Below are 27,853 nucleotides of genomic sequence, written 5' to 3'. Positions count from 1 at the left end.
AAGGTGCTGTGCCCTTGTTCTCTATTTTACATATTGATATTTTACGTGAGATTTAATATTTTATGCGTCCATTCTGCACTATTTTTAAACAGATTGGATTAGTCTGAATTCCGTATGGGACTGATCTCTCACCCAGTTCCACATGGGAAATCTTCTGAGTTTATTCATGCCATTAAATTCAGGTGAACTCCCTAGAAATGCTGCGTTTTACTTCCTCTGATTCGGCTGAGGCAGAAGAGCCGTGCTTGTGCAAAATGTGTCACTTATTTTCCTCTTCTGATGTTCACATTAATATCTGAGCTAGCAAATTCATCTTCAGAACAGCAAGCTGTGGTTTCTTTGTGTTTATGTGATTCATAAGCTTGACATAGGAGTAGTGGGCCCACTGGATTCAAACAGAGCACTTGTTAGTACAGCTCTGCCCACTCATCTTGAGAAGTGCTTTATTGTTTCAGCTTTCTCAGTTTGGCACCCTATGTTACAGGTGCAGCTTATTCATGGAGTTAGAGGGGAAAAAAAAGATATAAAACACAAAAATGGAATGGTAAACCTAGGAGGAGTTATCTAAATAATTTTCCTCTGTAGATGCTGGTATTGGTGGGGTTCTCTCAAGATAGGCCTGAAATCTTACCTGTTGTTCTGTTGTAATTAGGGTATGTATCTTTTATCTCCTTCACCAAATGAGAAAATAAAAGCAATTTACATAGAGAACAAAAATGTCAGTGTAGACTCGAGCAGATTCAAAAAGAGATGATAATTTCTCATAATTTCTATAGTTATTCTACATCAAGAAACCACTCATAGTGTTTGTTGCAAAAACTTCTATATATAAAGAAGCTGGTGACAGCAAATTCTTGCTGTTAGCCAAGTGAGTATTAATTACAGAATCACAGAATTGTAGGGGTTGGAAGGGACCTCTAGAGATCATCGAGTCCAACCTCCCTGCCAAAGCAGGCTCCCTACACCATGTCACACATTTTAGAGACCAACTAAGAAGAAAAGCTGAGCAAACCAGTGGCAGCTCCCAGCTTGCAATTTAAAGATGCATTCTTCTCTATGCATTTCTTGTTAACACCAGCATGCGTTTCTAGAGGGATGGAATATTTACTGTTCCAGAAACATTAGTAATTTTTTTAATATCTTGCTTAAGTCTGCCTAAAAGATCAGTAGAAGTTGGAGAAGGCAGTAGAGCTCTTCTAGACGGCATTCACATATGCTTTCCAAATTCTAAAACGAATAGGCTGAGTTCTTACCTACCTTCAGCTGCTCTAGTAACGTACATCCTAATAATGGAATCTGTTGGAAGAGAATAACTGTATGATTTGGGGGGTTTTAATCTAGAAGTTTTGAGTGAAAGAGTTCCTTATTATCACTACTTTTTCTATATATTTTTGTACAGAATTCTCATGTTTGTTTTTCGAGGGGGAAGAGCAAAATTTAAGCGCTATAACTTAGGTTTTTTTTCTGGTAAAAGATTAGTTCTTTAATCCCCAGGTGTCCTTTCGAACCCCAAATACTATTTCAAGAAATTGCCAGCAGAGGGGAAAAAAAAGTGTATGATTTGGATTGTTAGACAAGTGTAAGACATGGATTAGTGCTTTGATTTTCATTCTCTTTTTTTTCAAGGCAGTAGCCTTATTAGAGTACGATGATCTACAGCATCCTACTAATATTTGCATGCCATCTGCATATGTATTCCCCTTTAAATCTACCTCAGTTCTAAACACGCATTGCATACAGCATGCATTCTGTTTGTCTCAACAAATATTCTAGTCTCCTCAAGGAGATTTACAAATATAAATATTTAAGGATTATAAACAAGCAACTCTTCATAGCTAGGTACAGGAAAATACAGGGTTTTGTGGGTTTTTTTCCTTTTATTTTCTTTTTTTTCGTCATTTAAAAGCACGCTTCTAAACACAGCAGCTATTGTAAATTTCTCTCTAGGTCAGTGTGCGCTGCTGGTGTGTTGGCAGCTTCCTGTAAAGAGAAAAAGTCATCTTTAATAAAAAGGACTCGGTAGTGAAGAGACACTTCAACTGTGCATTTTAAAGCAGACATTTAGCTATTGAGGTACAACATACTACGAATGTAGTAAACTGCAGTACTAGGAAAGTTCTAATGTCAGCATGTGAGGTTTGGCGTAATTTTTATTTGATGGGTGTTTGAGAGAGAATGTGCTGTATAGTATTAATTATTTTAATTCCATAAACCAGTGTTCTACTTCTGCCAGACTTATTAAAAATATATATAAATTACATGTGATTATTATATGGAAAGCACCAAGATGCAAACATTAATTGGTTAAGAAATTTTTAATGCCTTAATATTGATTCCTGTTGACAAGTTTTTTTTCTTATGTCGATTCATTGGAGAGGCACTAAATTGTAGAAGTGCCACTGTTAAGCATTGTGCATAGTACAGTTATTCACAGTCGGTATGAAGGAGAAGACTAAAGCAATCAGCACTATTTCTGGGTGTCATGAAACAAAAAGTGGCTTTATCCTATTGGAGCTGATCCCAAAGCACACTGCAGATCTTATGACCAGAGAATTAAGGTTAAGAAGTCTGTTCTTGTCAGCTTTAACTTGGGTCAAGGGTATTGTTGGTTAATGTGCTTGGAGTTAAATATTAGCTCTTTATTTCCCTTAGGCAAACTGGAAATAGAGTTTATATTTAAATTCTGAGGAGTGATATTTCATTTCTTAGTTGTACTATTATTTTCTAGTTTAATAACGAATACCTCTGCATTTGCTTTGTTTTATTCTTTGTTTTTGTGCTTTCTTTTAAGGTCGCTTGAGTTATCCACATCCAGGGACTGACAATCTTCTGATGTTAAATGGTAAGTGCTAATCTTATAACAGTTTCTAATTATCTCTAGCTTAGTTTAAATCTGACATGTTGGTACAAAATTATGCTATTATATTCTGTTATTGAATTACTTGCCTCTAGTCTTTAACACTGATGGGACTGTTGCCATTTTTCAGAGCTGAATGGCAACAGCTAATCTTGCAACAGCCTTTCATTATTTCTAGCTTATTTGAAATCTGAAATACTTAAGGATGCACTATTCTTTTTTGTTCTCAAGCACATGAGAATAACATTCTCCAAAGCTCTGCACACAAAAACAAAACCTAGCAAGCTGGAATGAGAACTAGAAAAAATAAGAAGTCCAGAAATGCATCTTGTGTAGATTAAGGGTGCGCTATATACTTTTTATTACACTTATGTGGTCTAAGATTTCTTTTTTTAAGTGGCTTTCTCAAATATGTTTCTAACTGTAAATTCTGCTGAAATTAGAGTTCACGTTCACGTTCCTCTCCCAGTGGGTCAAACTTCGTGAACATCTGCTACTCAGTGAAGGCATGAACTTTAGCCTTTGTTCAAGGCTAAAGAAGGAAGCAGAGCTTGGTAATCCATCTAAGTCAATAATAAATCAGGGATCTTGCACACAAATGTTTTCTACGTTGGGAAAAATTAGAGCTATAATGCCACAGATTCACAAGATTATAAAAAGTTGAACCTCATGTACACAATGCAATTACATTTTTCTCACTTTTTACTGTTGGGTAATGATGGGTCTAAATATTACCAGTAAAAATCTATTTGTGAAAAATACAATCAGAATAGGGACTTCAGGTTTGTGCTTCCATGGAGCTTTTTTTATTATTATTATTTTATTGCTTTCTCCTTCTGCACTGTCATTTACACTTGTGCAAATGGATATAAAATGGAAAATAATGATTTCCTTTTGTGACACGGAGTGTTTATTCCATTGTGATTTTCTCCTGATTTATAATGGAGCATCAGGTGGGAAAGTATTAAACATTAATTCATCTTATGAGATACTGAAGGATTTTGAGGCAAGTTACTCGTATTTTTCAAACAATGTTTAATGCTTAGAATGGTGAGCTTCACTTTTATAGTGCTGCACGCAAGTGGAATATGGACTATCTGAACAAAAAACACTTTGCTTTTATTGGTGACACTGGAAAAATGCATGTCTTGGTGCCAGACTATCCTGAAAATCTTACCACAAAGCTATGCTATGCACTAAGAAGTACTTTGGTTTGTTATTAATGCTGATGAGATTTCCACTGATGTTTGAAAGCCAGCATTCAGTATAACTGCCATCCTTTGTAAAAGCTGCAATATTACATACAGCCCTTAGTAAGTGAGATAAAAATAACAATTTCCAAAAGACAGGCATTGTGACACACCTAATTTTTAGGAAGGCCCTCTGGAATTTGATTCAGAGCCCTTTGTTGGATGCCTGACCTTCCTGCAGCGCATTTAGACAGTGTATGGTGCAGTCATATGTAGTGTCTGGTGCATCTAAACTCCACCTATTTACAGCTAGAAAATAGAAACAAGGAACAGCTTCAGGGAAGCTCCAGCTGTTTCAGACTCTGTCAGAACCTTTCTTTCTTTGCAATAATTGAAAGGATTTCTCTGTCTGCATGGTAGGGAGAATCACAATTTGAACGCTTGTGAAATAAGTTGCAAACTTCATTTTTCTCTGCCGAAGTGAGTTCAAATGAATGATTTGCAGTATCCCTTTAATTGGTTCCGTGGATGGAGGGATGTGGAAAAAGGAGAATTGATGATGCATAGAGACTCACATTTGAGAAAATCAGTGTTGTAGGAGGGTCAGTAACTCCTGTCCTTCATAAAAGGAAAGCATCAACATTTCTACCATCAACCATCTTGAGACTGGGCATTTCTAGATAAAAATCATTTTAACTGGCTTTCCTCTTTTTAAATGGTGGATACTTTCCACCTCACTTAATGTGTATTTAGTGCTTACAGTTTTCATTATTTAAATTAATGAAGTGAACCAAAGGAAAGCTGATTTATGTTTTTTATAAATAATATAGCTGATAGTTATTTATCTGCTTCAGCTCAAGCTGTTAAAAGGTTTTTTTACAACCACTCTGAAAAGTCAAGTAAAGATGCTTTGGAATGGTGTTATTTGAGTATGTCTTTAATTGACAACTCAGTCCTAGATTCTTTTTGTAGCAGGTGTCCAAGTGTAAGAGATTTAGAGTGTTTTTCACCGTTAAAGTCTTCTCTCTTTATAGTTGTATAGCATTTCTAAATGGCTATTGTAACTTATTAGTTTAATTGGCAATCCTGTCCATGGCAGGGGACTGGATCTTTAGGGTCGCTTCCAACCTAAGGCATTCTGTGACTGTGATGATTCACTATTCGGTCGCTGTATCAAGGGACTTTCCATCACTTGGAGATGCTTAAAGCTGATGGTGCTTTTAAGAAAGATATTTTACTTCAAACTGAAGTTATTACATTTATGAACATAAGAATTTCTGAATGGCATTCTATACTCTTGTTACAAATGCCAGACTTCAGTGGTCATAATGATCTCTTTCAGCCTTAAAATCTGTAAACATGTGACTTCTCGAAGAGTCTAAATAGTGTTTAGGCACCCAAATCTGATGGAATGTAATGGCAATTAGGTGCCTACCTCTGTTACTCGATACTCTTGAAAAATTCAGCTATAATTGATGGATTTTTTTACATGTGTGTATGTTAAGTACATTTATATATAACTATATAAAAACTGTATTTAGAAATGTATCTCTAATTAGATATATATTATGTGTGTAGCTAGACCACTCGATCCGTAAGCACAGGTGTTCTGATGGGTATAAAACAAGTGTGTATGGTATTGTAATAAATACAGAAGAATATTTCTTAGCTAATCTAGATTGAATCTAAAAGAATATCTCATTGTTTGCTTCAGACTAGAACCGTGGATCCCTGGGGCCATTCCTAGAAACAGTAACCTTTGGGAGACAGGAATATAGAAATATGTATGTTGGGGACACGAAAATATTGAACATTCATGAATCTAGGAAGAATATGTTTACTGAACCATATTTTTAGTGAGTACTATAGATGAGCCTGTCATCACTAAGGAGAGTGGTTAGGCCCTGGAACAGGCTGCCCAGGAAGGTTGTGGATGCCCCGTCCTTGGAGGTGTTCAAGACCAGGTTGGACGGGGCCCTGGGCAACCTGATCTAGTAAAGGTGTATGTTTGGTGGCCCTGCCAGGCAGGGGGGTTGGAACTACATGATCCTTGAGGTCCCTTCCAACCCGGGTCATTCTGTGATTCTGTGATCTGTAGTAGAATCACAGTGGTCATGGTCCTATGTTATAGATAAAAGTAATAAAAAATAACACGCTTTGCAAAACCCTTCATTTTGGTATCAGTGTTCACATTTATTTTAGATTGGGATTCAAGAAGGAGATAAAAGTTTTCTATGGTCAAGTGGCAAACAATCCATGCCCAACCTAGTTTGCAATCCATATGAACAAAAGAGATAAGTGTTAGGAGAGGGGGTTTGCTATACAAGTGAAGCAATAACGTGATTTTCAGTTATTTTCCCATTTTTCTGTGGTGACATTGTTTTGCCTAAGCAAAGCACACACAGATAAACAGATAACTTTGATGTACCGCTGTCATTTCTCTGTACATAAAATACTGCTGCAATTATTCTTCCAAGCTGAATTACATTGTGGCTTTTTTTTTTTTTTTTTTAGGATTTTAATAACCCTTTTGTGTTTATTCCTAAAATTACTGCTATTTTAAAATGCAGAAAGAGAAATAGTTGAGGTGTACTGTAACAAAATATTTGTATGCGTATCAGTTTGCCTTAACTAGGAATACATAAGAAAGTAGCTGAGCTGGTTTGGTTGGCAGAAAGGAGCAGAACTTGCAGAAGAGTAAAAAAACTACTAAGGCTTTGTGCCAGAAGATGCTTGCTAATATGCATTTCCATATTACTCCTTGAGAGAGAATGTGCTCGTGTGCTCATCGCTGTGGATGTGATACACTCACATTTTCCCTCTTACTCTAGTTTTATTTGTGGAAGGGGCTGAAAAAAAAGAAAGGAGTACAAGGGGTTAGACGGGGACTTGGTGACGCTACTTGTAATGCTATGTGGGAGTCTCTTTGGCCAGGAATCAGAAAAGATTCTTATTGCAGCAGTGGCCAAGCTGCGTGTCTTGAAAGTGCCTGACTTCAGATGGTAACAAGTCTGAAGTTGGACTCTCTTTTCTCCATGAGGCATCCCCTAGCAGAGAAACTAAGCAGATCCTCTGTAGAAGGATATGTTGTGTTTTATGGGTGCTGTTTTCGCATGGGAAAGCAGGATTTAGGTGTTTCCATTTGGTCAGTTGAAACTGGGTTTTTTTGTTCTGGGTTACAATAGAAAGTGGGAGGATATGGAAAAACCTCAAGCAAAAGATTATTGTATTTAATAGTAATCCTTTCAGATGAAGGAAGATAAATTTATAAGAATATTCAATGCAAGTTGGATAGGAATGTACTGGATAGGAAGTACAAGAGGGACTTGTCAGAATTCCATAAGCAATCCCCTGAATTCTTAGAGGTGGGGATGGAGAGAACCAAAGTGTATACTCACTAAATGCAAATGGGAAGTATCAGCATGTAAGTGTTTAATAATGTGAAAATGGAACTGTGAATGACATTCACAAGTCATTGAGTTTATGAGGCTGCGTATCAGTGTCTCAGAAGCAGAGTTGCATTTTAGGAGAAATCTAAGCATGAAGTCCCAGTAAAATCAAAACAGTAACGCAGGAACACAGTAATCTTTGTTAGTGAATATCACTGTCAGGTGTTTTGCACTAATCTATTTGGATATTGAACTACAGTGCTGCAGTGATTAAAGTAATCTTTCTCAGATTGCGTATATGAGAAAAGGGAATCGAGAATACTTTGTAGAAGTGAAACTGAAAAACTGCACATAACTCGACAGCTTTTGTATTAGTGATCTGTCTGTTTGCAGGTTCTTATACTCCATGCTGAGCAGCACTCAGTCCAGAGGCCGTAGCTACATGCACGATCTCTTTAAGAGTCTTGCAAAACTCAAAAGTTAGGCAAACCTTGGATTTACTTGCAGTCGGTCAGAAATTGCTGCATCGCCTTTGTGTAGTGTTTTTGGTACAATGCTGTTTCTTGTGACTTGTGCCCTGATTTTGTTTGCCACCACAAGGAGTCTTTTGTTTCAAACAAAACCTTGCGGTTAATTTTCTGCTAGGTCCTTTCATGAAAAAGGAAGGTCATAGCATTTGCATTGTCACTGAAAGGACTGTACAAACTGTTCCATGGACCAGGATGTTTCTGTGATTAATGCAATGCTTGCTACACAGTTTTTAAAGCAATATATTCCTCTTCACAGTCTCAGTACCCTGTTGTTATTTAGGCACTTGTATAAGATACAAATTGCATTTGTGGAGATTAACTATAAATGTACTGTATTTCATGCTTCTGTCATTAACATCGAGTTAAGATCAAGTCTAAAGGCACATTCAGTTCATACCCTGCTGTATTTTAAACTCTGTTCCTCCTAGCTAGTTCTGATGTCACTTTGGTAGTGAAACAGAATTATATGTAAGTGAGACTTTAGTTTATTGCAGTCTTTCCTACAGTAACTAATGGCAGATGGCAATGCAAATCTTTATTTATCGCTCACCCACATCGTTTTTTGTATGATAAATTATTCAATATGTGGGCATAACACAGTTGTTTGACATTTGACAATTTGTCCTTTGTTTACATGCAGCAAGGAGTTATGGGCGAAGACGAGGTAACTCCCTTCTGTTTGTTACAGTACAGTTAATTCTGATGGAGCTGTTACTGATCCTTATGATTAATTAATCCAGATGTTTTATTATAAATGCTTATCTGCATGTTTCCTTAATATGGGGAAGTTGGCGGGTGTGAGGGAAGGAGGGGCGGATTGTTTGGATCATCGATCTCTTCTTAAATTTTGAATGAGAAATCCCTTAATCAGTTAAAACACTGCAGCTCTAATCATAATTTTGTTCATGCTAATGGTAACTGCTTGCAGTTTGTGCCTCCTTTAAAAGTATACGGTTTGCTAATTGTCCTAACTTGTCTTCATTTGCTTCTGTGTGACTGCATAGAGTAAACCTTTAAAACATTTTATAAACTTGGTAAGAAGTCTAATAGACAACCCTTTGGAAACAATAAATAGACCGTAGTATAAATCAGCATATGTGCTCTGGCTGTAGAAAAACAGCACTGATTCAACTGAATGAGGATGTAACCTGTGGTTGTTAAGAAGACATGCAGCAAAAGCACCAAGAGCTTTGGTAACTTTCAGTCTTCACAGCAGACACAGACTTAGTCTGTCTTCATCTCCATGTTCGTAACAAGTTGCTTGTTAAGCCCCATTTTAGAGAGGAGTGATGTAGGCCATGATCGATGCCTGTAATAGCACCGTCATGTTTTGACAATTTCTGTCAGACTCCATGCAATTATTTTCACTGCCATAGAACAAAAATAAACAAGTATTTAAAGGGCATATCCTTCTAGTTCAGAGTCCTTGGGAGAGATTTGAAAGCCTGGGAAATTACTTTTACTGTCTTCAGATGAGAGGAATTTAAAAGTGAAAAGAAAGAAGAAACAAATATTTGAATTCAAATAGTGCATTGCTCTGAAGGTGTCCTCAGTGTCATCCTCGTTCTCTGAGAGGATGCACTGCCTTTGGGAAACCTTTCCCCACATTAAAGTAAAGCCAGTCTCACTGATACCACTTCAAAAACATTTTGTCATGGTTTAATTTGTAATGGGAACCCGGCCTTGTCATTAGATTTTAACTCTGGTCTGTGGAGAGCATGAATTGCCCTGGCGATTATTGTTTAGCAGGGATTTTTCTTCCCAAATACTTGGTGTGCTGTAAGTCAGAAATGGAATTATCTGAAATAATTTCAGAGACTTTTGTCATCTGAAGAGATATTGATCCTTAAGTGTGTGTTGTTTTTGTTGGCTTGTTTATGAAAAAAAACTGAAATGTTTCTGTGGCAGCAGGCTCACCAGCACTTATTAGAGTCAGTATATTTTTTCATCATCTAAATATTGTAATCCTCTTTTCTTGATTGGTACCCAAATATTACCATTCCTTCATGGACATAAGACCTGATCTTTCCTATTAGTCTTCATAACTGAAACTCGCATCCACGTTATGCAACTGCTGCAGTCCTTTCTCTTTTGGGGTTGTCATAGCACGATCCTACTCTTTTTCTCTCTAAATAGGTCATTTACAAGAAGAATCTTCCTAGCTGCTTCTTCCAGCTATGTCTGTCCATTGCTTTCTGACTTATCAGCCCCATCAAGCACAAGCTGCTTGCTTCCATTTCTAAAGGCTCCCTGCAATTCCTGTCATCTGTGTTCTAAATGTATGGATCCTAATGGTAGCAAGTGAGGATGCCATCACTTGCTTCCCACGAGTCATATTTTCAAATAGATCACCATTTTTAGGATGACGGAGCCTGCTGTGACTTACTCTGTTTGCTCTATTCCACTCTCTCAGGACACTATGTCAGGCATAAACATGAAATAAAATATAGACATAAAGACATTGTAGTTGCTGTCTTTATTACTCAGTACTGTCCAGTGATCCTCTTGTCAATTACAATTAGCAGATTTCTAGCACATTTGTGTTTTCATTCAGTGTTTCTGATGCACTGTATTTTTATAGTGGATTCAGATACCAACTTAGGGCCGCTAGGCATTCCCACAACATGGGTTATTAGTCATGATGTTTGCTGTATCTTCCTCCACAGCCTCATCTTTAAGCCCTTGGTTTCAGGTGGCCTTCTAAAAGTGAATGGCCTTCACACCTCTCTCACCCCAAGCTGATGTGCAGGATTTCTGCAGGTGTTCCTAAGAGGCTTCTCTCAGTCAGGGTAAAAGTTGCAGCATATGACTGCAGCACAGATTGCAGCTAAGGTAGTGCAGACTCAGCTGTCACAAACCTACTGCTGCTGATTTGCAGTAGGTGAGCTAGGAAGAAGTTGGCCATTCAAGGTGTAAAATGAATTTGCTTCCCAAAAGTATGCTAGGTTGTTTTGTTGTTGTTTTTGGAAATAGCTGAATTCCAAAGTGACTTAACGATAAATAGTAATAGCTAAAAGGAGAGAAAGAAACAGCAAAATCAAACGTCAGAATAAATGCTGATGTTGGCGTATTTAGTTTGCCTTGCTAAAGTGTTACTTTTTGATCTTCTGAATTTGAAACTGTGGTTAATGTTTGTTGCTAACTTAAAGCAGTGAAAGTTTGAATAACTGAAAATGCTTGACTGTCAGCGTCTTTTGTTTTGGAGTTCTCTGAAATTTGCAAATAGGAAGGTGAAACTTTTCTATGTGAAAGTGGGACAGAAACACCATATTTTCAATCTCCTTTGCCACCTATGTGCCTGTTTTGAATACTTTGCTATTGCAAACCTGTTCTACCTTTGGTCTTGGATGTCACCATTGCAGTAGCTTTTCAGATTGAACATTTTTTTGTTACAAGGGACAGCAACCCTTGTAAAACCTGACTTACCTTGTCCTCAAATAGGGGAACTGTGATCTCACTGCAGACTGCTACATGTTAGGAGCCACCCAAAGGCTTCCCTTCACAACTGTTGTAAAACTGAAAGCAGGTGCCAGTCAGCATTGTGACTCATTTCTCAAGTGTTACACTGTGCTCGTTTGTTAAAATCCTGCTCTTATAGAAACTAAATCTGTTTTGACATCAGCAGAATCAGAATATTCTAAAAGAAGAGGCAACGTGCCCATTTGAAACGTCTTGCTGTGTACATATTTTTTTCCATTTCTGTCTGGTCGAAGTGTGTTTTTTAGACACGCAGTAGTCTTCTGTGTGATAGAAGATATCCCTTTAACTTGAACGTAAACCAAAGGCAAAGTAATTAAATTCACTTAAGCAGCCCTTAATATGATCTCTTATAAACAAGATTCTTTAGTTAAGAACAGATTGTCATTTTCCTGCTTGATAAAGCAGAGTAACTACAGTACAAGATAGCATGAGGTATTACCTTTACAGAGATGTCAGTTTCCAGTCTTGAATTTCCCTTTGGAAGTTTTAATATGTTTCTCATTGCCTTAGTTATTCTTTAGCTAATGTCTATGTTTCTAATATCTTGATATTCTTATTTACTTTCCAGACTGCTGTCCCCTTCCCCGTCCTAAAATTACATTACAGCGTACTGCCATGAAGTTGCTTTAATATATAAATATTTCTTTCTTTTTTTTTCTTCTTAAGGCCGTTCTTCCCTCTTCCCAATAGATGATGGTTTGTTGGACGATAGTCATAACGATCAAGTTGGAGTCTTAAATTCACCTACCTGCTATTCTGGTCATCAGAATGGGGAACGAATTGAGCGTTTTTCTCGGAAAGTGTTTGTTGGAGGTCTTCCACCAGATATTGATGAAGGTGAGCTGCCTGAAAACTAAGTAAATGCAGTTTGGAAGGAGGGAGAAAGAAAAACGAGGTAAAGTAGTGAAAATAAAACCATCTAGCAAAGTAATGTTGTGATATGAGAAGCTACAGTTACTTTTTTATTTTTTTAATGAGAATACTGTGCTTAATGTCATTTAATGCCATCCACTCCTTTTGATTTTGAAATGATTTAGTTCTGATTCTGCCCTCAAGAGTTTCATACGATGCCTGGAATTTATGGTTATGCTTATCTTTAAGTGATGGGGGGATGCATCTCTGTTTCAAACATGTGTTAGCCCTCCATACTGTCCTCTATATGAACCTACTTTATCATCTATTCATGGAACATGACTATTAGTACTTGAATTTCAAATTCTATTCTAACATTACCTGAAAATCTCAAAAGTGGTTTAGAAAGGCTAATACTGGTCCTGTTACTAAGCAGAGAAGCTAAGGCAGAGGAAGGTCAAGTGGAAGAGCACTGTGTGATGCACTGAATACAGAATGTACCATGGAAGCTCAGATTGTTACGTGATGCAGTTGGAATTGCTTTTTATAATAGTGCTGATTTGAAGTAATCATACTGTTTAATATTAGGTTTCTCCTGCGCAGATAAATGTAAATTACATGCTGGCTTTGTAATATAAACTGAAGTCCTTTTACAGGGTTCACTGTAATCCTAGAATAACTTGCAAACCAAATAAGCTGCCTGTGGTTAATTATCTTTCAGACATGGGAAGACCATACTTTCGTTTCACCTTCATGATGATGCTCCCATGTAATGTACTAGGGGATTTATTTTAGTTGCATCTCAGCTTTTCTTTTGTGCACTTCAGCATATAACTCAGATGTGAACTGTTGCTTTTAATACAAATACCAAACAAAGACACGGGGAGATGCATTTTCTTTCTTTCTTGCCAGCCTATATGCTAATTCAGATGCAACTGAAAGGAATAGTGTACTTGCTCAGTAAGTTATTGATCTTGTGGATTTGAACTGAAGATCACTAAATCACAAATCATCTGCTTGGGTTTAAACCTGATCCTGAGTATAAAATAGTAACATACCAGTTTTCACCACAGCCTTTAGTTGTCTATATCCTCCTGAAGTCACCTGTTACTGAGCAGGTAAAACAAAAAAAAAAGCAAGCATAAAATCACCAGAAGCATTTTGTGTAAAAGTTAACACTTGGAAGAATTATCTACTTATGGCTTTTGTTTGGGAAACTTGGAAACTAATGTATTTTCATGAAACATCAAACTTTGCTGGAAACAAAGATCTTTGTTTGATAGCACTTTGTCATTGAGTATGTTTTCATTTGTTTTAATTGCAACTGTTACATCTGTTTTCAGATGAAATTACTGCAAGCTTCAGACGATTTGGGCCTTTGGTAGTAGACTGGCCTCACAAAGCAGAAAGCAAGTCCTATTTTCCACCAAAAGGTAAGAGTTGGAAAGCTGTGACCTGTCACTGAGTGCAAATCTTACTCGGGCAAACTGTCTCATCTTCTCCCAAAGGATGTAATTTAAAATCCCTGTGAACAGTTAATTTTGCAGTTCCGATGCATGTTCAGACAAGGCTGTACATACCAAGTATGAAACAGAGAGAGTTGGAGTATTCTGCCTGGTTCAGTGCTGCACTTCTGAAGAATCTCCCATAATTTCATTTCCCAATTATTTGATCAGCACTATACAGCTGTACGTGTCATTAATTCGGAGATCCATTATTTATATTTCTGGTTTCTAAAACTAAAATTTGGTCAAATTTTTAATGCTAAATCATAATTTTTTTGTAGAGGATTGCAGGCAGGATTCAGAAGGATGTTATTTGGGTATATGAACAAAATAATTTTGTCTTTATTCCATTTTTAAGACATGAGCATCTATTGAAGCACTAATTATCTTTCTTGAGAACTGGGTAAATAGTGATTTTTTAACTGTTTCTAATGTTTCTCTTTGATACTCAAAATCTAGACTAGATTTGTACATTTAGGTAATCTAAACAGAGATGTAGCTCATCTCTGGTGTATCAGTATGTATAAAATAAACACAAAAATATGATCCAGAGGTTATTCATTTTGGAGAGAGGTGCAGCGATTCTTTCCTTCTGTGGAAGTGACATATACAGGCATACTGCCTGTTCTTAGTTATTCAACTATTCTTAGTTCTTTATCTGACTGACTGTGCCATTTTAAAAACAGGCATGTTACCCCAGACAGTCATCTAAAGAGCAGGTAAACAAGTTGAAAGTGTTTGAATAGTATTTATGAATACAGTATGGAAATAAAGCCAAAGAGACTTCTAGTTTTTTGATTGTCAGCCTAATAAAAATCCCTCTGTGATAACTGAATTTAATTATCCTGAGGAGCACATCTCTGCTTATACTATACCAAGAGAAATTCTGGAGGAGTTGTTTGAGGGAGAGGCTCAACTCACAGAGTCTGTATTGAATATGTAGAAGAGGGAAGATCTAATACATTCTTCACTAAAAGGAGTGAATTCTGGCTTTAATTTCTGAGGAGACAGTCCTGGCTAAGAATGTAATTATCTTAAGTATATATTTTGAGACTCTGCAGGTGGAAAATTTGTAATTATCGTAGTAAAAATAATAGTAATAATAAGTCTGTATTAAAAGCAGAAGAATGTAGGTAAAAGAACTCTAGTCTGTTGATTCAATTAATTCGGGAAACAGATACCCAGCTATCAGTTGGTTAACTGATCCTTACATGAATTTTAATAACACTTCATAGTCAAACTGTCCATTTACTACAGTATTCATCACTGTTTTATAATGTGACAGTAGCCTGCAATAGTCTCACACATTTAAAATACGGTGTAGGTTTCTATTTGTAGATAGTCTGGAAGTACAGTTTACTATTAACTGTTGAATACTTCTGTGCTTGTATGTAATGTTCCACTGCACCAAATAAGACATGTGATCACTTCATTATAGGGTATGATAGAAATTTATCTTAATATATTTCAGCACTTCGCACTTGTGCAGGCAAGAACAGTGTATATATGTTTAATAAGATATCTAAAATGGATAAACATAGGCTAAATACAAGGAAAGCTTTGAGTCTGATTGATTATTACCAATATAAGCACCATATAATAGCACAATTAGTTGTTTTTTTGTGTTTTTTTTTTAATTTCTAATCTTCTTCTAGTTTACTACTTTGCATGGAACTAATTTAGTATCTGTCTGGTTTTGTCCAGTCTGGTTGGAGACTTGAAATAGTATGACTTCCAAAGACATCTCAGAGTTATCCATTTCTGGGCTGCTCAGTACATTAGTCTTCAGCATCTTGAAGACATACAGCCTGTTTTGTTTCTTGTTTGGAGCCTTTTGGTTTGGTTTGGCTTTTTTTTGTTATCTGTTGTCACTGCTTTAATACTTCTGTTCAGTTTTCCAGGCTATGCTTCCTTCCAGGCTCTCTGTTCACAGATAGTCCTGAGGGAAGGCCAAGTTTGTAATAAGTATTTCCTTACTTGAAGAAATACTGATCTGTCAAGGCTGGCTGCCTCCTGAGAAACACCAACTGCCTTTTATTTGCTAATTACATTTTGTGTTGTTTCACCACAAAATGAGGCCTGAAGATAGCAGGAATTTTAAACACTTCACACTAATCATAGAAGGAAACTCAGTTATGAAGCAGAAAAAGAATTATTCTGTTGAGATCAAAGTACAGTCAGTAAGTGATCTGCCAGCTGGAATGGGGAATTCCTTCCTTTCTATCTTGTCACTGCTTATCATAACTTCTGTTATTAGTTAGTTGGCATACATGTTCAAAGGGACTGCTGAGGTGAGGACTCCATTCTCATGATAATGAAGCTCACAAAGAACCGGTGGGGTGAGGATATGCTGATCCTAAGAGCTTTTCAAAGGAGAACCAGTTGTTTGTATGTTCTGTACTATTTATAGTCTGTATAAAACAGAAGATAATCTGTTTAAACAAGACAGTATCTCCAGCTTTTTCTAATTATCTGTGTATTTCTTTTGCTTTCTGTCCCAGTAGTCATGCGGTAGCTTCATTTATTCAAGATTATTAACTGCTAATTTACAACTGACTGAAAAAATGATGTTGAAAAAGTTCTGTTTCTAGTTCAAGGAGCAAAACCCAAGGTCCATTCATGTTTTGTTGAATTTGTTACCACCTCATTCGATCTCCTTGGGTCGGACTGAACTCTGGATTCAGGCAAATAACTGTAGGTGTCTTCATGTGTGATTAGCATCTAAGCTTCCTTTAATTAATGGGAATCTTGCCAATAGAGCCACTGGAGTACAAATGGCTATTCAGGTCACCGTAATGTAAGCTCATTGTATTTGATTCATTCCTTCAAACCAAGAATATCAAGAATTACCCAGGGATGGCAAATGTGGTATGGTACCTACTGAAGTCCCACAGAGCTCTGGAACATCAGCTGAAGGTTAGGCAATGTCATGCAGGGCATCTCTGTGTCACACTTGTCAGCCAAGTAACTGCCCAGACACCACTGGCAACATTAACTAGATCTCTGCTGACCACAGAGCTTAAACCCAGTCACTGTACAAATATGAAAGTATTGTGCTTGGGTCTCAAGGTGAATCCTACACCGCCTCCCTCTCATTCAAAAGAGCCTTAGTTAATATCCACATTGCAGTTGCGTCAGCTTGTACATTCTCGCTTAGAGAGTAATTTGGAGTTGATTCTCGGTCAGAGGTGACTGATTTAAAGATTTACGTATCCTTCCCAAATGTGAATTATTCCCATTATCGGATGTAGATCCATTGTCAGTAGTTGTCACCTTTGCCAGTTGCCTTTGAAAACAGCAGTGTTTATAACCATTGCAGTATAATCAGAGTAATTTAGTCAACAGTTCAATGCTAGCAGGGGTTACCTAAACTTTATCCTCCACAGAAGGCATAAATGTTGGTACACATGAACAATAAATTTTTATAAGACTGTTTCATCTAACATTTTTCACTTATGGAAACCATACAAGCTTGGGTTGCCTCTTGGCAAGCAATATCTGGTCATGACCTGCTACTGCTAGTGTACATATGACCCAAAGGTATGAAGCAGCTTCCTTCAGAGAATCCTATTAGAGCAGCTTTTCTGTTGTGAATAGACTTGCGTTGCTATTGGGTACGAAGCTGTTAAAGTTACATGACAGATGTAGAAAAAGAAGAAACCAGAGAATTAAACTGTTCTATGGTACAATAAAACACTCTTCACAATACCTCCCTGCCATGTTTCACAGTTACTACATACGCTTTCTATTGCACATAGTAATTGTAGTTTGTTATCATTATAATATCCTTCTCATCACACCTATCACAAATAACTGTCTTTGCAGTCAATAAAAGTCCACAATAGTTTATGAATTATAGATGGTAAAAATAATCCAACAAAGATATATCTTATGATAGCAGAAAGGGATGAGAATTAAGAATTCACGTTTTGCTTTCCTTGTTTTTATTTTAGATTGTGGTAGAATATAGTAATTCTAATTCTCCCTTCATCAAGTTCCTGTTGGAACTGTCTGTTTCTTCACAAGGCTCCAGCTAAGCATATTAATAGCTGCAGACATACAGGTCATGGATGATCTGGGGACACTGATTCTATTTACGTGTGAGGAGCCATATGCCGGTAACACCGGTTTGTGTTAGGATAAAAATTGATGAAATATCAGCTTTTGGCAAATCATTTTACATAATTCTGGCTGCAATTGTTTGTATGATGCCTGTTTAGTTCTCACCTTGGGTAACCAAGTTTTTGCAGTCCTGCTGTTCTTTTACTGAGATCTCCATTCAAAGAGGAATGTACGCACCTGGCTTCTATGCAGGCGAAGACAGTTATGTGGTTCTAGTCTCACTTATCCATGCCAGTCTGCACATGCCCTTTTTCACTGTGTTTTACATGGCTTATATGTGAATTTTAAATTGCAAAGTAAATACTGGAAGATATCCCCCTTAAACGGGGCTTTTGAGTCTAATTACTAATTAAGTTTAATTTGAACAGAATTTTCATTGCTGAACAGTATTTTTTAATAACACTGGATTTCACCAGGAAATGCCTCAGCCAAAGCTCAAAGAGTCCCTACAGACTTTTTTAATAAACTGAGCAAGATTTCCATGAAAGTAGAATATGCACAGTCTTGTTGTGTCCTTTGAAGGGAGCTGTGACAGGACCATGGTATGAGGGGTATGAGATCAGGTACAGGTTATTAGAAGAAACAGTGTAGGCCTTTACAGCTTTTTATTTAAATCCTGCTTTTGCTCCTGTGGATCTAAAGTTATTTGTGTTTGTTTTTCTGTATATCACTGTTTTAAGATAAACATTGATTCTTTAGTGCTCTTTGAGATGCACCCTACTCTGTTAACGCCTTGATGACCTGCACTGTTTGCAGTATGGGGTTACCAATGTGTGAGTAGTATGTCTCCAAAAAGCAGTACCATTTCCAAAAGGCTTGGTGAAGCAGCCATATTCCCTCTTGCCAAGCTCTGTCTAGAGCAGGTGCTTCAGCCTTTATTTTTTCATGTTATGTGAATGTTCTACACTTGCTAGTAAACTGAGGAGGGAATGGGGATTTATGTCCTTTTAAAGTCTACTTTAGAATACATCCAAATTGTGCTATAGGGTACTTGTAAAGTAACAAGTTCTGTATATATCATATGGTAACCATTAAAGCATTCTATTGTGTGAGGTTCCTTGCTTGTCTGACTGTTTTTACTGTAGAATTAAGTAAGCTTTTTGATTCCTATTTTTATAGTGTTTGGGAGGCTTGCTGGGTCACTTACGTAACAAAGTACTTTGATCTAATCTCTAGAATAGAGATTAGTCCTGTGTGCCAAGTCAGATTTTCATTGTATAATAATGTCTGTAGCTACCTCTGAATTATGCTCAGTCTGGGCTTAACAATATGTGATAGAGCAGACATGTTTGCTTTTATTTGATTATTAGTCTCTTTGGTGTGTTGTGTTTTTTCTTAAAGGTTAGAAGTATTTGCCCACAGTTGTATTGATTACTGCAAATTAGCACACAGATGAAAAACATGACTAATAACAAAGAGTTTATTTGACTTTCTTCTATGTTTCAAGTAAACACATTTGTATGGAGAAGACAAAGAAAAGTAAATATAAAAGAATTAACTGTTTTATTTTCTTCTTCACTCTAGGTTATGCATTCCTCCTATTCCAAGATGAAAGCTCTGTGCAGGCACTGATTGATGCATGTATTGAAGAAGATGGAAAGCTCTATCTTTGTGTTTCCAGTCCTACTATCAAGGACAAGCCAGTAAGTAAACAGTAGATGGCCTGCGGGCTATAGCTGCCATCTGTCTAAAGCTGCGTTTGAAATGATGATGATGAAATAATCAACAGCAAACTACCATTGGCAGCACTCAACATCTGGAACAATCAGATGATTTTAAAACCGTTGGGGTTTGAATTAATAGGATTAAAAAGGAACATCAAGACACGCAAAGCTAATAGGGTTATGACAATTGTTGGTTTATGTGGGCTGATAAGTATATATTTAGAATGCAGTTAAACTGAAATTAGCATGTCATTTTCTTACCCTGTTTAATAGGTTCAGATCCGTCCCTGGAATCTAAGTGATAGTGACTTTGTGATGGATGGTTCCCAGCCTCTTGATCCTCGAAAAACAATTTTTGTTGGAGGAGTCCCTAGACCGCTAAGAGCTGGTGAGTATAAATTATGTCCCTCTTTAAAAGTGGAGATTATTAGAAATCATTTTAGTCTTGCATAATTGTATACAGATATGTATGGATAGTTGTAGGTGTTCATAGAATCATATGAATCACAAAGCTGCTTGAGTTGGAAGAGATCTTAATGATCAGCTAGCTCCATCTCTCCTGCCATGGACAGGACTGCCTCCCACATGATCAAGTTGCCCATGGCCCCATCCATGGGCCACCTCCATGGGCAACACCTCCAGAGACCTGTTCCACTGCCTCACCACCCTCTAGGTAAAGAATTTCTTCCTAACATCTAACTTGAATCCCCCCTCTTAGTTTGAAGTTGTTTTCGTTGTTCCTGTCACTATCAGACCTTGCAAAAAGTTGGTCTCACTCCAGTTTATAAGCTCTTTTTAAGTACAGGAAGGCCACAAAGAGGTCTGCCATGGGATTGGGTTGCCCCAGCCAAGGTTGCTTGTGGCCTTGGTGAACCTCATTCAGTTCGCTTGGACCCACTCTTTAAGCTTGTCTAGGTCTCTTTGAATGGCATCTTAGTGTCACTTGCTGAGGGTGCAAGTGTCCACTGTCTAGGTCATGAATATAGGTGTTGAAGCACATGAGTCCCAGGATGGACCCCTTGGTTATACCACTCATCACCAGCCTCCACCTAGATACAGAGCAGTTAACTACAGCCATCTGGCTGCGAATCTTAGGGATTGGGAGGAACCTTTGGGGATCATTTAGTCTAACCCCTCCCCTGCTAAAGCGGGTTTCCATGAGTAGGTTACACAGGTGGGTTTTTGCTGAGAGCCTGTGAATGTGACAGACCTTTTAGATGAAGCAAGAAGGCCTTGTCAGCAGGCTCCCCTTGATCAGGCAGCCTGTAGTAGACCCCAACCACCAGATGTCCTTTATTGGTCTGATCCCTAATTTTAACCCACAAGTTCTCAACCTGATCATGGCTGTTTCTTAGAGGCAGCTCTTCAAAATCTGCCCACTTCTTAACATAGAGGGCAACTCCTCTGCCCCTCCTGCCCTGTCTATCTCTTCTAAAAAGCTCGTAGCCCAGTTGAATTGTTCCAGGTGCGCAATTCCTGCCACAACATTTCTGGTATCAGTCAGATCATAGTCTTCCAATTATGCCATGGTTTCCAGCTTCTGCTTATTTCCCATGCTGCATGCATTGGTATAGAGAGATGCTACAGCCAGGCAGTGGGTTGCATTACCTTCTTAGAGGAGCCCTCCCAGATTCCTCTGGGAGGAGGCTGAAGTTTTCCACTGCTGCTTCTTAAACTGACACTGTACAATAACCTTGCTCTGTCACTCAGAAGTATATCGTTTTCCCCCATCCAATCTAGTTTAAAGCTCTGCTAATCGGTGCAGCCAGCTTCTGCTTTAAAAAAAACATCTCATCTATTCTTAGGTTTCTCTGGAAATTGCCTTCATCTACTTTTGGCCACAAATCCCTGTTCACCTTTGAGATACACTGGAAACCATTACAGTGCCTAAAGCTGTAGAAAATTCTTTCATCTTACTAGTAAAACTGCTGGGTTTTGTGTTTAAAATAATGTTATGGCCTTTGCCATGCTCCATGAGTGGAGCTCTGTTTGTGTTAGTACTGTACGTTTGCTACTTTTCTACTGCTGACAGACTGCAGTTCCTGTGGATAAGATGGATAAGGAGAAATTCGGATAGTAAGTATAAATAGAGGAAAAAGGGAGAAATTCAGACAGCTAACGCAGTCTGTATGATTCAATGCAATACGAGATTGCAAGACTCTTTCTTGGCTCTTGTGGGAGTGCATGGAGGAAAATTTCAGTGTTTCTGTAGCTGTGAAATCTGTGACCAGGACAGTCTGCGTTGTGAGACAGATTGCAGTAGCATTTTGTAATGTTTTACAGTGCCCTTCCAGTGAGGGAATTGATGTGAAGCATTTCACATTTCAGCTGATGTACAGCGTTTCAAATCCAGGTTTCTCTTAGAAAGTCTCAGGGCTTCATTAGTCTTCCACAGTTGGTACTAAATTCTATCATTACAGAAAGATGAGCTTTCATGTGGAAGATGCTGGAGAAACGAGAAGTGATAGAGCAAATTTGGGGTATGCAGAATATATAACTTTTCTCTCTTGGATCTACAGTGATGAAGGTTTTCTGTCATTTTGCTTTTGAGACTTGTGTTTGACTGCATCACCCTGTAACACATTGTAAACGAGCATTCCAACTGCAGATTAATTTTCTCCAAATTCAAACCAGCCTTATACCTTGCTTTAAATTCTTCTGCATATGTGAAAATGAAACTTCTGTGGCATCGCGAAATAAGAATCACACCTTCAAAAAAGCAGTAAAACTTTATCACACTTTTCAGACAACTATTGAAAATCAATGTCTGCTGACACCTCTATATCTTGAGGCAGAGGAGATTTGTTTTGAGAAAGATACATTCCACCCCAGTGAATTGCTAAATTGAATTCAGAATAAAATATTACTAGAGGTTTGCTGAAATATTTATTGTGAAATTGGAGATTATTGATTCTATGAACTCGAGTCTCTGTATCGTGCCGTACTGTGTGATGATCGAGCTCTGCGTGCCTGGTGAAAAGATGCAAACTGCATCTTGAAATTCAAGTTGTAGAGCAGTGGTACAGACAGAGAACATGTACCAAGGAATTTGTGGCATGTGGACTCTATGCGCCTTGCATTCCATGCCTATCCAAAAAGTCTTCTGTTATCCCTTAAGGAAAGCTGCCCTTGAATTTCAGTTCCAGGTTATTAAGGACAGCAAGGACTTGTAGCTCTGTTGTTCCCTGGGTGTGTATGACCGCAGTGTGAAAGATGTGTCTGCTGAGTAATTTACAACCGAATTCTGTGTGTTGCGATTATTTTTTATTACAGTTATATAAGTTGTTGGAGAATTAATTACTAAAATTAAGTTTTCTGGATTTTTTTTGAGTTTGTGCAGTGAGAACAGTTCAAGTGAACATTGTTTTGTTTCCTAATAGTGGAATTGGCAATGATCATGGACCGTCTGTATGGTGGAGTTTGTTATGCAGGAATTGATACCGACCCTGAGCTGAAATACCCAAAAGGTGCTGGACGTGTTGCTTTTTCCAATCAGCAGAGTTACATTGCTGCCATCAGCGCTCGGTTTGTTCAACTTCAGCATGGCGATATAGATAAACGAGTAAGTTACCCAGAACAAGTTTATATTTGGGTGGGGTTTTTTTTAGATTTGTGGGAGCAGTGATTTATAACGCAAGTTCTTAGGGCGCATGACTTTGTGTTCTGATCCACTTCTGTGCCGGCTCTGACGTTTCTTCTGATATTTCTCTAGCTCCACAGGTTCCAGGAGTTAAACTGTGAATGCCCCTGAAACAACGAGCATTCCACTAAGCAGCAAGTTGTTCCTTGGGCATATGGTAGACCATATGTTCTTTCCATTCCTGGTTTTGTTGTGTGTGGGCAAAGGGTTTGAAAATCTTTTTCTCCCATGTTCTAATGAAAGCAAATATTGTAATAATTCCTCTGCCATTCATAGGAAATTGTTATTTAATAGTTTCAGAGTAGGTCTAATTTGCAGCTGCCTTTAACTTCAACACGATTATCAGCGCTTTGGAAAATCAACCTTACTTAACCCATAAAATGTGAAATGTCTCACCCTTTCCATTCAAAGAGAATCTTCTGTGTATCTACCACTGTACCTTTCTGGTTGCTGTAGATGCTTTTTGCCAGCTAAAGCAAAGCTAACTTTTAAAAGACAAGGCTACTTCATTGCTGCTCTCAATTAAAAGTCTGAGAGTAGCAAAGTTAAATTGTCATTATAAGACGTCTGAGTTATATCAGTTTGAAGTGATGCTAGTTCTGATTGCAGATGCAGTTAGTGTTGTTAGTAGTGCTCTGGGTTGTTTTTTGTTGTGTTTTGGGTTTTTTTTAATGTCTTAGAGGAGGAATGAGTAAGTAGTTCAAGGTCCAGTCTCCTCTACAGGTCAAAGACATTGCAGAAAGAAATTGGTGCAGTTAACTGAAGGCCACAGCAGGTGCTTCTCTCCTTTCAAACAGGCAAAGCAATACATCTATACATGGCTACTGGTTGCCTGGGGAGCTGAAATCCCCAGGGTCCTTTCCAGGAGATGAGTGGGAATGACATCCAGTCCTTACAGCTACATTTTGCTGGTGACATTGCTGTTCCTGTGACTTGCAGCTGACTTTGGCTAGTAGTTCTGACTTCCCTCTAGTTACGTAACAGGAAAAATGCCCATGATGGCTCACTGGAAATCTTAAGGGCCACTTAGATGCTGAGCAGGCTTCTGAAATGGCAGTGCTTACTCTTTGCAGAGTTGATTGAACTTTTTTTTTTTAATATTGTGTAACTCTGAACAACTTAAAAGGGATACAGAGAGTGAAATTTCAGTGGGCATCTGCTAAAATCCTCTTGGAGCATGGACAGAAAAGAAACCAGCACACAGTCTGCCATAAATACTCAAGGTCAGAAGCACAGTGATTGAGTGATATCCATGAGATACATAGATAGCAGTTAAATGATTTCTTCTTGGGCATCGTTTGTTAGCTTCCTTGGGTTTGATTTCTTCAAAAACGTCTGCTGTTCCTGAGGTGCTCTACATCCAAAACACAGTGATGCCAAATCTAAATATTTTAATACATTTGTCTTTGAACCTTATCATGATTGAGAGGGTTTATGAACTGGTTCTGTTCATTTGCCAGGGGTTTTTAATCTCATTTTTTAATAACTTTCTCTATATTTAAATTATATGTTCAGCCCTATTATTTATACAATTTAATATAAGTACACAACTCGGTCATTTACTTTAATATAAATGCTGATTTTAGGAATGTGGAGGACAGTTCTACATGAGGTACTGCCTTCATCTGAGATACAAATACATGCTGGCCTATTTAGCGATACATTACACATCATAGTACAGTCTTAGAGACTTTTCTCCTGTGCTTCATCTTACTCTAGTCTTTCTGTTGCCAGTTATAGCTGGTTTCTGTAGGTGTGCTGTCTTTCCACATTTTTCATAACCAGTTCTGTCTGTGTCCTTTATTTCATCATTAAAGTTTGCCATTCTCCTCTTTATCCACCTGAGCTGCTTTTGAAAGTATTTATGGCATTTTTAACATGCATCTTTTCGCATCTTAATAGGAAAAGTTGGTGTCGCTGTGGCTTTACAGGCATTGTCTGTGACCTTAACTTTCTTCCTTACCTAAGTACTCCGGAGCTTTCTTTAGTTCTTTTAATACAGATAAATTTGGTTTCTCTAGCAGATGTTTTTCTTCTGCAAAGTGCTCTTCATGCTATTCCATCATGTAAGACAGATCAGCTCTAAACATTTCTTTGAAACTCATTTGGAGTTTTATCTCCAAACAATTCTTTAAAATGCTGTTAACTTTCATATGCCAGCAGTCTCCATCCACTTCATGTGATACTTCAGTTCCCCTAAAATAAACATTTTATACAATCTAATACATTTGAAATCTCCTTCATACTGATCTTGGTGCGTCAGCGTACCAAAGCATGAAATCTGTGGTACTTCATGCTTTCAGTAATGTTGGACCACAAACAGAATTACTGCATAAAGTTGCTGTTTATTGGAAGGCCCAAGTGTAGCTTGCGCTGATGATGAAGGTTGTTGCATGGAAGTAATCAGCGGAGTTCATACTGAATATACATTGTGGGAAGGAAAAGCATACTGTAATTCAAACATAGGCATGTTTGACCACTTGAGTGTGCGTCTTCTGAAGCTAAGAAAATGTATACTCTTTATTTCTCTTTTTACAAACCACTTTGTGTTTGGTAGCTTTATAGAATCACAGAATGGCCTGGGTTGAAAAAGACAACAATGATCATTTAGTTTCATTCCCCCTGCTGGGTGCAGGGTCATCAACCACCAGACCAGGCTGCCCAGAGCCACATCCAGCCTGGCTTTTATTTTGTAGCTCTGGAAATAACATACAGAAATGTCATTTTATTCTGGAGATCTCAGTATTTCAAACATACTCCGTATGAGTGTGTTACATGAGGTTACTGTCTGTGTGTAGGATTCTTCTCAAGTAACAGAAAATATCCCAAAAAATCCCAACAACCTTGAGTTGTAGGATAAACTGCAATAATTGTTTTTGCCAACAAGAGTTTGAAAATACTGTCTTAAAAATAAAAAAATAAGGAAAATGTGGAAGGCAACAATACATTCCTTAACGATGGTGTCGATTCATTTTGTGTTTTATTATGAAGTTCTTCTTCCTGTCTGAGCGCAGTCTGTAACAGTTCAGTGATGCAGAGACATTGTGCAAATGTACCACTGGAATCCTGCCACTTTTCCACTCTGGCAGTCCGAGCAGTTTGGGAGAAAGAAGCTGTGTAACACAGGTGTTTGTAGCAGGCTGTAGATGTGCAGTATGATCTTTTAGAAATTAATTTGGGTTCATATTGAACACAAATCCCTGTGCAACTCAAAGCCAAAAATAAATAAATAAATAAAAATAAAAAGAGAAAAGTAATGAGTGACCCAAATGAGCAAATCCTTTAGTACTAAAGAGTACTAAAAGAAGTAATCAAGCCTTCAGAAAGTGCTTCTAATGGGCAAGGAAAGGTAGTACATGCAGAGACTTCTTGCTCAGGTATAAATGGTTACGTTCTTGTATGTGTGTTATTTGCTACGCAGTATAAAACTGGGCTGTGTTTGGGAGCTGGTGAGGTTCCTTTGGAGAGCTTTAGGAACAGTGGTTTGTTTTCTACACGTACTTTGGTTTTATCATTTGCTAAGGGCATCTTTCCAGAATAAGTTAATTGGAGGCTCTGATGTAGTCATTAATTATGTATTTAATGCACTTGTGAAGATCTGTGTTGAACAGTTTAGCTTTCTGTATGGATAGATGGGGAGCTGGTAAATGGTAAACAGTAACAAAAAGCAGTGAATTGGGTAGGGATGTAAACATTTCTGATGTCAGACTGCTTTTCCTTTTCTGGAAGAGAGAAAACCTGAACCCACTCAGATACTTTTTCAGTGCAGATAATAGGTGCTAACTGGAATTCTTTGTGTCTCGCCCCAACAGGTGGAGGTAAAGCCATATGTGTTGGATGACCAGATGTGTGACGAATGCCAGGGCGCACGATGCGGTGGAAAGTTTGCTCCTTTCTTCTGTGCCAATGTCACTTGCCTGCAGTATTACTGTGAGTTTTGTTGGGCAAATATCCACTCCCGTGCAGGACGCGAATTCCATAAGCCATTGGTAAAGGAGGGGGCTGACCGCCCACGTCAGATCCACTTCCGTTGGAATTAAACATGGTGAACCAGCATCTACATAAGGAAAGAAGGGTGCATGTGGCTTACTGTGTTTGAAGATACTGACATGCAGAAGAAATAAGTGCATTCTTCTGCTTTTCACCCCAGCTATCAATACATGCATCTTTATCAGCAGCCAAAACACTACAAGCCTCTTGTTTTTCACCAAAACCCTACATCTCAGGCTTACTAATTTTTGTGATATTTTCATGTTAAAATAAAATGTTTTTTTGTATTTTCTCCAAGTTATTTTTATATGTAAAGTTAAAACTAGATATGAGAATGTTTTTGCGTAGGGGCACACAGTCTGCTGCTATATTTAGTGGGTGAAGCGTGCACTTATTTCTAAACATGGGTTTTTAACTTCAAGATCTGCCCCAGTAATTTACCAAAGGTAGCAAAATAGTGAAGATGGAATATGTCTGCTACAAAAAGCTTATTTTTATTGTTGTTGCTATTTTCAGTGTATACATAAACTAAAAATTAGGGTTGATTTTTTGCTCTCCATTTTGACTTGCAAGAAATAATACCTCAAGATAATCTGATTTATTAGCTATTTTTAAACATTTTTAATCACAAGCT

The 27,853-nt window shown here is 37.8% G+C and overlaps 1 protein-coding gene across 2 annotated transcripts in view; it reads left to right on the top strand.

Annotated features, from left to right (window-relative positions):
* The window catches only part of CPEB2 (cytoplasmic polyadenylation element binding protein 2), a 51,212-nt gene that overhangs the window by 20,139 nt on the left and 3,220 nt on the right, over window positions 1–27,853 (top strand). The window contains exons 4-11 of one of the 2 annotated variants that reach the window (XM_015862761.2): window positions 2,792–2,842; window positions 8,607–8,630; window positions 12,113–12,283; window positions 13,642–13,731; window positions 19,450–19,568; window positions 19,863–19,977; window positions 22,970–23,151; window positions 27,042–27,853. The exon at window positions 27,042–27,853 is cut by the window's right edge and continues 3,220 nt beyond it. In XM_015862761.2, coding sequence (XP_015718247.1) covers window positions 2,792–2,842; window positions 8,607–8,630; window positions 12,113–12,283; window positions 13,642–13,731; window positions 19,450–19,568; window positions 19,863–19,977; window positions 22,970–23,151; window positions 27,042–27,269 — 980 coding nt within the window. In that variant the 3' untranslated portion in view covers window positions 27,270–27,853. The remainder of the gene's footprint in view (window positions 1–2,791; window positions 2,843–8,606; window positions 8,631–12,112; window positions 12,284–13,641; window positions 13,732–19,449; window positions 19,569–19,862; window positions 19,978–22,969; window positions 23,152–27,041) is intronic. The other variant, XM_015862762.2, reaches the window with a different exon arrangement.

This window comes from Coturnix japonica, chromosome 4 (assembly GCF_001577835.2).
Source record: "Coturnix japonica isolate 7356 chromosome 4, Coturnix japonica 2.1, whole genome shotgun sequence".
Classification (NCBI taxonomy): Eukaryota; Metazoa; Chordata; class Aves; order Galliformes; family Phasianidae; genus Coturnix; species Coturnix japonica.
The sequence above is the reverse complement of the archived record's forward strand: the minus strand, read 5'-3'. Positions and strand labels throughout refer to the sequence as shown.